Source organism: Mobula hypostoma, chromosome 9, assembly GCF_963921235.1.
Source record: "Mobula hypostoma chromosome 9, sMobHyp1.1, whole genome shotgun sequence".
Classification (NCBI taxonomy): domain Eukaryota; kingdom Metazoa; phylum Chordata; class Chondrichthyes; order Myliobatiformes; family Myliobatidae; genus Mobula; species Mobula hypostoma.
In genome coordinates, this window is record NC_086105.1 from 85,907,129 (window position 1) to 85,920,254 (window position 13,126).

General features: G+C 43.0%; 1 protein-coding gene across 1 annotated transcript in view; it reads right to left on the bottom strand.

Moving 5' to 3' along the window:
* The window catches only part of LOC134351294 (delphilin-like), a 431,912-nt gene that overhangs the window by 33,014 nt on the left and 385,772 nt on the right, over window positions 1-13,126 (bottom strand). Inside the window, exon 18 of the mRNA XM_063057357.1 lies at window positions 4,304-4,459. Coding sequence (XP_062913427.1) covers window positions 4,304-4,459 — 156 coding nt within the window. The remainder of the gene's footprint in view (window positions 1-4,303; window positions 4,460-13,126) is intronic.

A 13,126-nucleotide genomic window follows, 5' to 3' on the forward strand; every position in this document is an offset into this window, starting at 1 on the left:
GGACAGGCAAACTAGAGGAGGGGGCATACTGGATCTAGTACTAGGTAATAAACCTGGTCAGGTTGATGGGAGGGCATTTTGAAGACAGTAACCATAACCCCTAGGTCTTTAGGACAGCCATAGTTAAGGATAGGAACAGACAATACAGGAAAGTATTTAACTGGGGTCGGCTAATTATAATGGCATTAGGAAAGAACATGGGAACATAAATTAGAAACTGTTGTTCACAGCAAAAATGTGAAGGTTGTTCAGGGACCACTGGCAATGGGTTCTGCATAGGTCTGTCCCACTGAGACAACGGTTGACAAGAGAAGTGGAACATTTAGTCAAAAGGAAAATGAAGGCATACTTAAGGTTTAGAAAGTGAAAATCAGACAGTGCTCTTAAGAGTTATAAGGTAGCCAGGAAGAAGCTTAAAAAGGGACATGAGAAGGCCTTGGTGAGTATGATTAAGGAAAACCCCAAGGCATTCTGCAAATACATGAGGAACAGAAGGATGACTAGAATGAGGGTAGGAGCATTCTAGGATAATGGGGGCAGCACGGCAGCATAGTGGCTAGCACAACACCGGTGTTCAATTCCTGCCTCTGTCTGTATGGAGTTTGTACAATATGCTGTCCTAGTGACTGTATGAGTTTCCTTTGGGTGCTTCAGTTTCCTCTCACATTGCAAAGACAGCAACCAGGTTAGTAGGTTAATTGGTCACACAGGTGTAATTGGTCACACAAGTGTAACTGGGCAGCGTGAGATTGTTCGGCCAGAAGGGCCTGTTACTGTGCTGTATCTGTAAATAAATTAAAATAAAATAAAGGGGGAAACTGTGCCTGGAGGTGAAGGAGATAGGGGAGATCTTTAATGAACTCTTTGTTCACCAGGGAGAGGGCTCTTTTGGCTTTGTATGTCTACCGTTCCATGACTAGACCGCTTTTCAGGAAGTCTGATCACTTGGTTGTCCTCTTACCTACATAGAGGCAGAGGCTAAAATGCAAGGCTTCAGAGATATGGACAACAAAGAAGTGGTCGCGTGCAGCAGAGGAGCATCTCCAGAATTGCTTTAAGTTGATGAACTGGGCCAAGTCCAAGGACTCAGAGGATCTGAAGAGATTAAGAAAGACGCAATCTTGGAGCTTCTGAGAAAGATGAGGATAGCTGAGTTCATGGGGGTAGAAGGGATATAAGTGAAGGAAGTGATTTCTGGGTGTTAGCAATGATCTTTGCATACTCCGTTAGACACAGGAGCAGCACCAGAGGATTGGAGGATGGCAAATGTTGTTCAATCTTTCAAGAAAGGCATAACACTAGGAAATATAGACCACTGGTCTTATATCAGTCATAGACAAACTAATAGAGAAGATTCTTAGGGACTGGATTTACATTTGGAAAGGTATAATCTTATTAGATATAGTTAGCATGGCTTTGCAGGTCATGCTTCACAAGCCTAATTGAGTTTTTTTGAGGAGGTGACAAGGCAATGTGATGAAGGGAGAGTAGTGAATTGGTGTTTATGGATTTAGGCTCATTCAGAAAGTCAGGAGGCATGGGATCCATGGAAATCTGGACATGTGGAATCAGAATTGGCTTGCTTGCAGAAGACAGAGGGTGGTAGTAGATAGATCATATTCTGCCTGGAGGTCAGTGATATTCTGCAGGGTCTGTTCTGGGATTTTTGTAGAGATTTTATAAATGACTTGGATGGGGAAATGGAAGGGTGGTTTGCAGATAACCCAAAGTTTGGTGGCTTTGTGGATACTGTGGATTGCTGTATTGGAGGGAAATGAGGAATTGTTGTGTTCTGTGTTTCATGGAGACATGGCTCACTCTGGGCACATTGGATACGTTGGTAAGAACCAGAGGTTTCTTCATAGTATGGACCAAACTGCTAATTTGGAGAAGGCTAAAGATGGGGTCTGTGTATCCTGATAAACTCTTTGTAGTGCTCGAATGTGGCGGTTTTGTCGTACACTTGTTCCCCCAACCTGGGGGAATCATTAAACATCTAATGATAAAGTACCAACCATTCTACTTACCAAGAAAGTTCTCCTCCATGATCCTGATTGCAGTTTATAAACTGCCAAAAGCATCATTAATTAGGCAATCAAGATATTGAATGCCGTCATCACCAAGCAAGAAACAGCCCACCCCAATGCATTTTAAATAAATCAGGCTTGCTTGAAGAAATCTCTGCCCAAGTATCATCAACGTATAACGTGCAGCTCCAAAAGTCCCAAGACACTCAACCACTGCTATACTACAATGAGCAATGTCTACCATTGCATAACTAGACGTTTTTTTGGGAAAACTTGGCTGTCCTTCTACCTACATACTGGCAGAAGCTAAAACAGATATGCACAACAAAGAAGTGGTCATGGGAGACAGAAGAGCAGCTCCGGGGCTGCTTCAAGTCAGTGGACTGGGCCAAGTCCAATGACTCATCAAAGGATCTGAATAAACACACCACAGTTGTCATGGACTTTATAAAAATAGTGTCACTACAAAATCATTCAGAGTTTTCCCCTGGATGTACTATGAGATCCACAATCTGCTGAGGGTCAGAACAGTGGCATTCAGGTCCAGTGACCAAGTAAGATATAAGAGATGAGGTACGATCTCCAGAAGCCATCTCACAAGTGAAGTAGCAAGTCTGGATTGAAATTGAATCACTGAAGAATACTCGACAGCTATGGTGGTGGAGAATCACCATATAGGAGAGAGATTGAAAATTTGGCTGAGTGGTGCCATAACAACCACTCTCACTCAATGTCAGCAAGACAAGGAACCTGATTATTGACTTCAGGTGGAAGAAACTGGAGGACCATGAGCCAGTCCTCAACAGGGGATCAGAGGTGGAGATGGGGAGCAACTTTATATTCCTTGGTGTTTTCATTTCAGTGGATCTGTCCTGGATCCAGCACGTAAGTGCAATTACGAAAAAGCACAGCAGTGCCTTTACTTCCTTAGAAGTTTGCAAAGATTTGGCATGACATCTAAAACTTTGACAAACTTCTATAGATCTATGGCTATAGAATGCATGGTTAATAGTAAGGTTCTTAGCAGTGTGGAGGAAGAGATAGTTCTTGGAGTTCATGTCCATAGATTGCTCAAAGTTGCCATGCAAGTTGATAGGGTTGTTAAAAAGGCATATGGTGTGTTGACCTTCATTAGTCAGGGAATTGAGTTTAAGAAGCATGAGGTAAATGTTACAGCTGCATAAAATCCCTGGTTGGACCACTGTTAGAATATTGTGTTAAATTCTGGTCTCCTCTTTATAGAAAGGATGTGGAAACCTTAGGGAGGGTGCAGAGGAGATTTACTAGGATGCTGCCTGGTCTAGAGGGCATGCCTTATGAAGACAGATTAAACGGCTTTTCTCTTTGAAGCAAAGGAGGAAGAGATCTGACTTGATAGAAGTGTACAACATGATAAGAGGCATAGATATAGTGAATAGCCAGAGAGTTTTGCCCAGGATGAAACTGGCTACTACCAGGGAGTATAACTTTCTACTGATTGGAGGAAAATACAGGAGTGATGTCAGGGGTATGTTCTTTACAAAGAGGGTAGTGGATATGTGGAGTGCTCTGGCAGGGGTGGTAGTAGAGGCAGATACATTAGGGGCAATTAAGAAACTCTTTGACAGGTACATGGATGAAAGAAAATTGGGGGATACATCGTGGGCTTAAGGTCCTGTACTGCTGCAATGTTCTATGTGATATGTTCTAGATTAAGTTGTAATTGAAATTCTGGATGGACAAAAAATTAATAATGAATTTATTGGAAATTCTAGCTATATAATGTAGTCATATCCCCTGATCCAAATGGAAAATACCCTAGATGGCAGAAGGAATTAAGGGAGGAAATAGCAGAGGCCCTGGCTATAATCGCCTGTAGATGGGAGACGTTTGAGCATTGAGATAAATTTGGTTAGGTAACAGAAAACTCAGAGAATTAGCAAAAGATTGCTTTTAGGACAGGAGGATAATACACAAGGCATCTTCTCAGGAGTGTGTAATTAAACCATTGTTTTTTAAAATATTTATTAATTTCTTCAACATATAGGGAACAATTTCACAATCCGCAGTTGACATAAATCTTGGAAGTTTAATGAGCTGGGAGAAGGCAGCAACAGATACAGACAGACTGGTGAAATGGGCATATTGGAAGCAGATAAAATTTGATGCTGAGCAATGCAAAGTGCAATATGTTGGCTGCTGATTATAGGTATATGGTTTCCAGCAGCTCCAACCTAATATTTCAGCCACAGGGATATGAATGGCAGCCTATTTATCTGCCAGAATTCATTTCTTACCTCCAGAATTTTTGCAAGTTTCTTGCCACTTTTCAGTTCCACAGAGGCCTTGTAGATACACTGCAGCCCAGCCTTAATCTCCTCTGTCTTTTCCTGTAATGTGATCTTGAAATGCAAGCTTCTCAGTCTGATTTTGTACTCCTTCACTGACAACATCTACACATTCAAGAATACAGAAAGAAAGGCTTTTCATGAATGTCTACATCTTTTGGTCAAAGGTATGAAGCAGGTACACACATTTTCCTCTCCTTGCCAATAGTTGCTGATACCTGAGGATACACGGTGAATTTGTAGGGTACTAATTTTCCAAGATGAAACCCTGTGATGCCATCCCTCTCTCCTCACTTTTTTTTAAAGAGCCTGCTTAAAATTTACCTTCTCAAATACGCTATTTATCACCTACAGTGAAATGTTTTGCAACAATTCTTTCCATTAAATGTGGTGCTGTTTAAAGTAAGGAAAGTAAAGAAAGTAATAATTACAGGGAGAGGTAATCATGCCTTACTACAGCAAATAACTAAACAAAAAGTAATGTGCTATTGTCAATGAGATGGCAGCAAAGATTATCAGAAGTGTTAGGAGTCAGATTTACAGTACCTCTGGAATTTAACTGGGGTCAGACCATTAAAAAAATCTGGACCACAGAAATCACCCCCAATTATCTTCCTGTGAGTAGAACTATTTCTTTGTATACTTTCTGGATTACACAAGGGTTCCAAGCACTGTCTATAGACCAAAATTGCCATAAATTGTAAATGCTTTCAGCTGAGATTGCAAAAATTGCACTGGTAGATTCATTAGTTTCAGACTAATACAGATCTTGATGCATTTTAGATCTAATTTTATATTAGCTAATTAGAAAAGATCTGTACCACAGATTTAAAACATGTTGGACCATGAATTTGCTGACGACAGAACATCAGACCAGAGAGCTTCAACGTTTACTATATAGAACATGTGTAGCTCATTCAAATTCAAATTGTATTGCCCAGTTACATCATGGTTAATCTGCAATATAATCCCTTTTCCACACCTTGGGTGGCTTTACACAATGCCACAGAGTTGTACAGCAAAGGAACAGGCTCTATGGCCTGATACTTCCATGCCAGACTTATTGCCCATCTACATTAACCCTATTTGCTCACATACGAACAGTACCCTTTTATGCCTGGTCTATTGAAGTGAATCTATGAGCACAATAGTCTCAGAGTGTGGGCTTTGGTGAGGTGGGTGACTGCTGAGTAGCCGGATGGGCGAGGAGGATGACTGGCAAGGAGGATAACCAGTAAAGAGACTGTTGGAGTCATAGAGACATAGAGCACTACAGCACAGAATCAGTCCATTTGGCCCATCTAAAGCAGGCTTCAGTCAGCGTGACTTATTAAGCAATTGGCAAAGGCAGCGCACAATAAAGTAGCAGTTAGCACAACACTATTACAGTTCAGGGTGTCACAGTTTGGAGTTCAATTCCGGCATCCTCCGTAATTCCCACGGGTTTTCCCTGGGTGCTCCAGTTTCCTCCCACAGTCCAAAGGCTTACTGGATAGGAAAATTTTCCCATGATTAGGTTAGGATTAAATCAGGATTGTCAGGGATTGTAGATCCGGAAGGGTCTACTCCATACTCTATCTGTCGTGGTCCGGTCTGTGAATTCCACATTCCGGTTCACGGGCCAGTCCATGGGCTCAGGACTCCGGGTCTTCCAGCTGTCCCTTGTTTGACTAAATCAAAGGCACCTGATTCCCATCTTTGGGCTTGCAATATAAGTAGCCTTGGGATTGAGTGGGGGCTGCTGGTTTATCTTGTCAGTCCCCCTTGGAGCAACCTGCTGATGGAAGGCTAGTGAAACCATTTGTGATCTCTAGGCCTGGTTGGAGGACCATGGCTTCATGGAGCCTTGTTGCTACTTGTTGGGGTAGTCTTTGCAGTATGGATTTGGCTGTTTCCTGGGCCAGCTAAGTGGCTGCCAGCCACTCTGAGCTAGCTAGGGATCTGGCTGTTTCTGTAGCAGGCTGAGGTTGCTGGCTGAACTGAGACTTGGAGCTACCCTGGAGCAGAGATGGAACTGTCTGTTGTTCTTTGGTGTTTGGCTCTTCTTGTCCTTGCCTCTGTGGGGTAAGTCAGGCTGTCTTGCTGTTGCCCTGTGGGGGGACATGTCTTGTTTTTGCCTCAGTTGGGCAAGACTGGCTGTCCTGCCATTACCCAACAGATGGACCTGTCCCACCCTGATGTGGAGAAGTTGAGTCCCAGCTTGTCTTATGATAAGTCCTGGCTCTATGTAGATGTTCAGTTTCCAGTCTCTCTCAGCTCTAGCCTGAGTTATCAGCCTCTGCATTTCAACACAAAGATCCTGCAGCCAAGCTCCTAGAACCCAAGCCAAGCTCGTAGAACCCCAGCCTCGAGGATCCCAAGCCAAGCTCGTAGAACCCCAGCCTCGAGGATCCCAAGCCAAGCTCGTAGAACCCCAGCCTCGAGGATCCCAAGCCAAGCTCGTAGAACCCCAGCCTCGAGGATCCCAAGCCAAGCTCGTAGAACCCCAGCCTCGAGGATCCCAAGCCAAGCTCCAGACCCAAGACCCCAAGCCTCGAGGAGTGAGATCATGGAAACTGTACAGATCAAAAAGGAAGAGGTCCTTGCTGTCTTGAGGAAAATTAAAGTGGCTAAATCCCCGGGACCTGACAGGGTGTTCCCTCGGACCTTGAAGGAGACTAGTGTTGAAATTGCTGGGGCCCTGGCTGAAATGTTTAAAATGTCGCTGTCTACAGGTGAGGTGCAGGAGGATTGGAGAGTGGCTCATGTTGTTCCGTTGTTTAAAAAAAGGATCAAAAAGTAATCCGGGAAATTATAGGCCAGTAAGTTTAATGTCGGTAGTAGGTAAGTTATTGGAGGGAGTACTAAGAGACAGAATCTACAAGCATTTGGATAGACTGGGACTTATTAGGGAGAGTCAACATGGCTTTGTGCGTGGTAGGTCATGTTTGACCAATCTATTGGAGTTTTTTGAGGAGGTTACCAGGAAAGTGGACGAAGGGAAGGCAGTGGATATTGTCTACATGGACTTCAGTAAGGCCTTTGACAAGGTCCTGCATGGGAGGTTAGTTAGGAAAATTCGGTCGCTAGGTATTGTTACGTACCCCGTAACTGGGTTGCCAAACCAGCAGAAATGGATCACTCAGTTGGAGTCTGGAGTACTAGAACTAAGAAAGTTTTATTAAAGAAACAAGCAAAACAGTAATCGAAAGGATACTAAATGCAACATTTCAACAATGATAACCACACATGTGCACAGAATTAAGATAACAGCATCAATCAAGCTCTATCGTTGTCTAGGGGTAAATGACCAAATTTCAAAATGACTCAAAGTTCAGTCCAGTTAGTAGTTCAGTTCACAGTAATCGTTGCCATGGCGATGGACAAGGTTGGGGGGGGAAGAGAGACAGAGAACAGGAACAACTGATCATTCAGCACAGCTTCACTCACAGACCAGCGAGATGGCTCACAAGCAACTTTTGGGTGGGTCCTTGGTGATGTCACCTGAGGTCACCGACTGTGACCCCTCCTCCAGATGCGGTCGATCCTCTGCAGTGAACCCGGCACCCAGGCAAGGGCGGACACACACCGGGTTCCCGCTGATCGTACCTTTCCACCCCGGGTGTTGTCTGATACTTCTCACCCACTCGTGAGAGGCGCACCGCTTCCAGGGTCTCGTTACCTCGGGTGGCGTGTGTGTCTGTCTTAGCGAACCTGTCCCTTTTTATCCCCCTGCTGGGGTATCGCCTGTCCATCACTTCAAACAGTTCAGGGTTCAAAGGGGGGAGCCGCTCCAGACAGCTCTCTCTCTCCCACGTCCCTTCATTACACATCTCCAGACGCTGCTCCATTGTTCCTTATCTCTCCTTCCCGAGGGCAGGTGGCAGACCAACTGCTGATGCCACTGATGCTAGCCCAGGCCGGCAAACATCTTAATTTTATGTGTATTCTCGTAACAGTATACATGGAGAGGTGGTAAATTGGATTAGACATTGGCTCGATGGAAGAAGCCAGAGAGTGGTGGTAGAGAATTGCTTCTGAGTGGAGGCCTGTGACTAGTGGTGTGCCACAGGGATCAGTGCTGGGTCCATTGTTATTTGTCATCTATATCAATGATCTGGATAATAATGTGGTAAATTTGATCAGCAAATTTGCTGATGATACAAAGATTGGAGGTGTAGTAGACAGTGAGGAAGGTTTTCAGAGCCTGCAGAGGGACTTGGACCAGCTGGAAAAATGGGCTGAAAAATGGCAGATAGAGTTTAATACTGATAAGTGTGAGGTATTGCACGTTGGAAGGACAACCCAACGTAGAATGTACAGGGTTAATGGTAAGGCACTGAGGAGTGCAGTGGAACAGAGGGATCTGGGAATACAGATACAAAATTCCCTAAAAGTGGCATCACAGGTAGACAGGGTCGTAAAGAGAGCTTTTGGTACATTGGCCTGTATTAATCAAAGTATTGAGTATAAGAGCTGGAATGTTATGATGAGGTTGTATAAGGCATTGGTGAGGCCGAATCTGGAGTATTGTGTACAGTTTTGGTCACCAAATTACAGGAAGGATATAAATAAGGTTGAAAGAGTGCAGAGAAGGTTTACAAGGATGTTGCCGGGTCTTGAGAAACTCAGTTACAGAGAAAGGTTGAATAGGTTGGGACTTTATTCCCTGGAGTGTAGAAGAGTGAGGGGAGATTTGATAGAGGTATATAAAATTATGATGGGTATAGATAGTGAATGCAAGCAGGCTTTTTCCACTGAGGCAAGGGGAGAAAAAAACCAGAGGACATGGGTTTAGGGTGAGGGGGGAAAAGTTTAAAGGGAACAGTAGTGGGGGCTTCTTCACACAGGATGGTGGGAGTATAGAATGAGCTGCCAGACGAGGTGGTAAATGCAGGTTCTTTTTTAACATTTAAGAATAAATTGGACAGATACATGGATGGGAGGTGTATGGAGGGATATGGTCCGTGTGCAGGTCAGTGGGACTAGGCAGAAAATGGTTCGGCACAGCCAAGAAGGGCCAAAAGGCCTGTTTCTGTGCTGTAGTTTCTATGGTTTCTATGATCCCAAGCCAAGCTCCAGACCCAAGATCCCAAGCCAAGCTCTAGACCAAAGACCCCAAGCCTCGAGGATCCCAAGCCAAGCTCAAAACCCCAAGCCCCAAGCCATGCCATATCCTTGCCTGGTTCTGGGGTCCGAGCCTGAGGCAAGACCCAGGTTCTGGGTCCTTGTCCAGTCTCCGTTTCGGAGTCCGAGCCTTGTCTTGTCTCCAAGCTCAGGCCTCTAGACCCCAGCCACGTCCTGTCCTGAAGCCATCCTAGGACCCAATCCTAGATTGTCTGTCATTACATTGCTCAGATTGATACAGGTTAGAATAAAAATTTTTAAGCACAACATTATCTCCCTGATAACTTTATCAGACTTGCATCCAGCTGCTGCTCCTTACAAACAGCGTTAAAGGACTAGAGCTGCAGCTTGATGACCTGTGGGAGAATGAGGAAGAGCTAGATAAAATCTACAGCCAGGCAGTCACCCCTAAGTTGCAAGAGGCAGGTGACTGGGTGACTGTCTGGAGAGTTTAAGGGAATATGCAGGCAGTGCAGAGAACCACTGCACTACCATTCCCCCTCAATAACAAGTATACCACCTTACATTCTGTTGGTGGAAGGGGGTGTTGACTTACCAGGGGAAAGTCACTGCAATCAGGTGTCTGGTACTGTGTGGCTCAGAAGGGAAGGGGTGGGGGAAGAAAAGGTACAGTGGTGGTATGGGATTCAACAGTTAGCAGACAGGAGGTTCTGTGGATATGAAAGAGACACCTGGATGGTATGCTGCCTCCCAGGTGCCAGGGTCTGGGATGTCTTGGATTTGGTCCACAGCATTCTAAAGGGGAGGGTGAGCAGCAAGAAGTTGTGGTACATATTGCTACCAACAACATAGGTAGTAAAAGGGATGCTGTCCCAAAGAGAATATAGGGAGCTAGCACACTGTCCTTCTAAGCTGTGGGGGTGCAGTAACTGTAATGCTTTTGCACACATAGCCTTTGTTGCCACACAGTTAGAATTTTCTTTGACAATGTTAATTTTGAAATTATACTAATATAATTTTGAAATGTGTTAACATAATTGTGAAATACTCTATAATTGTGTTAATGAATATAATCCATAAAATTTTAAAATAATAAATATACCACAAACTTTGAAATATTTTAGAGCTTCAACATTTATATTATCAGTGTTTCAAATTACAACACTGTTACAAATCGTAACAACTGCTTATTGGAGTGACACAGTGAAAGATCTGCTTGTATCTATAAGTTCTAATGTTGATATTGCGCCTATCATTCAATTCATTCACTTGGATAATAGATTTCCTCACAATGAGATAAGAGAATGGCAAGGTTTTGGCCGTGTTATTACAAATGTAACCATTTTTGAACTTGGAAAAGAGAATGTTGCTACTTTTACAAACTACAACGAAAGTTTTGCCTCAAATATCGCAGCAATACTGTGATTTCAAATTTGTCATTTTGGAGAAAGTTAAGTCCGGTTCAATTAAGACGTTCACTGATATGTTGAACTGCGTACTTAGAAATGAATAATTTGAAGAACTGTCAATTTGTTGACATTGTTGGAACATTTTAAGCTTCTAATGATTGCAAACGTGGATTCAGTCTTATGAATTCAATCAAATGTAAATCCAGAACAGACTAGAAGTGGATTATCAAATGAGGATTAAGATGTATCTTTCAACTGGATGTTAAATTTATCTAGACAGTGTTTATAGACAACGGATTTGTAATAAAGAGATGAGAAAAAGTTAACATGAAAGATTTTCTTTGTTCTCTATTTCATTATACCCCTCAATAAATAAATTCAAAAGTATGTATTTTTTCAATTTTCATTCTAAATATTCATAGTATGCATATTACAAAAAAAATATTTAAAGTACTGTGCAGTTTTCTGGCCATGTAAAATTTACTGCTCAGAGCAATGGTTTATCTGTGCAGATGTTAAAAAAATTTACAGGAAGTGTTGTGTAGGATGCTAAAAAGCAGGACCTCGAGGGTAGCAATCATTTGAATGCTGCCTCTGACACACAACAGTGAGGGTGAGAACAGGATGACTCCAGAAAAGAATGATCACTTTGTTGTTGGGTATGTTCTGGGCCACCCAGCAGTCAGTGGGAGCTAGGAAAATAGGTATGCAGGTAATTCAGAGAGGTGTTAGAGGCTCTGTGGTCAGGGGATTCAGCCTCCCCAATATTAACTGGATAATTAATACAGAGGGTAGTATTTTTTAAAGTAAATCTAGGAGAACACTAAGTCAGTATGTTAATAGTTTAACTAGAGATAGAGCAGTACTGGACCTGATCATAGGGAATTAAGCCAGGAAAATAGTTGAAGTGTCTGTTGGATGAGTACTTTGGGGAGAGTGATTACTACTCTAAGTTTCAAGGTAGCTATGGAAAAGAATAAGGATGGTTCAGCAATTATTGTGCTGGATTGGAGGAAGACCAACTTTAATATCATAAACACAAGAGATTCTGCAGGTGCTGCATAAGACTGGACCTGGCAAAAACAATCTGGGAACAGTTACTCAAGGGGGAATCTGAAAGTTTTTTTTAAATATATAAAAAAAGTTTAGGACCAAAATGTTCCTGTGAGGATGGAAGGTAAGGACAGTGGCTCCAGAAAACCCTGGAATCAAGGGTTATCAGGAGTCTGATAAAAGAAAGGCACAGATGGCATATATAAAACAAATACAATAGGAGAGTACAGGAAGAGTACTTAAAAATTAATTAGGAGGACAATTCTCCTACTGCGACTCCATTTTGTCCTCCCCTCTTGATTCAGTCTCTTCCTACCTGTATCTGTGATGCTTTCCATCACTTCAATCTCTTTCAGTTTCCTGGCCCTGATTGCCTTATTTTCACTGTGCATGTCTAATTCCATTCCCCATCAGGAAGGCCTTGAAGATCTTTCTGGACAATAGACCTGGCCAGTTCCCTTCCACCACCATCCCCTTCCATTTGCCCTGCTACACCTGCCTCTACACTTCCTCCCATACTACCTTTCAGGGTTCCAAGTAATCCTTCCTGGTGAGGCAACCATTTCCTGCAGGTCTGTCAGGATTATCTACTGTATCTGGTGCTCCTTCCTTCCTTTCCTAATGAAGGATCTAGCCCGAAACATTGACTTTCATAGATGCTAGATGACTTAATGAGTTTCTCCAGCATTTTGTGTGTGTGGCTAAGTCACACACCCAAAATGCTGGAGAAACTCATTAAGCAACAGCAAATTTGGCATTTCTTTAAGAAGGACAGCAAGGATAAGGTGGGTAATTACAATCCAGTGAACTGAACATTGGTGGTAGGGAAGTTTATATTAAAAAAAAGTTGGTATAACTACGATGTTGTAAGAGATTCATAATAAGAAATGCTTAGAAGGATATGGGCCAACTACAAGCATATGAAATTAGTTAAGGTAGGCTCCTTGATTGGGATGGGCCAGATGGACTGAAAGGCCTGTTACCATGTTATGAAACACTATGAATCCATGATCATCTTAAATGGGAAATACAGTACATACCAAGCAAGGATCAACTCCAACAGGAGGGAGTCTAACAACTTATTCAATTTTTTAATTGTTCAGAACAATTAACAAATTGGGGTGGCATGGTTAGTGCAACACGATTACAGAGCCAGCAGTCCCCACCGCTGTTTGTAAGGAGTCTGTACATTCTCTCTGTGACTGTTGTGTTTCCCACCACAGTCCAAAGATGTACTAGTTAG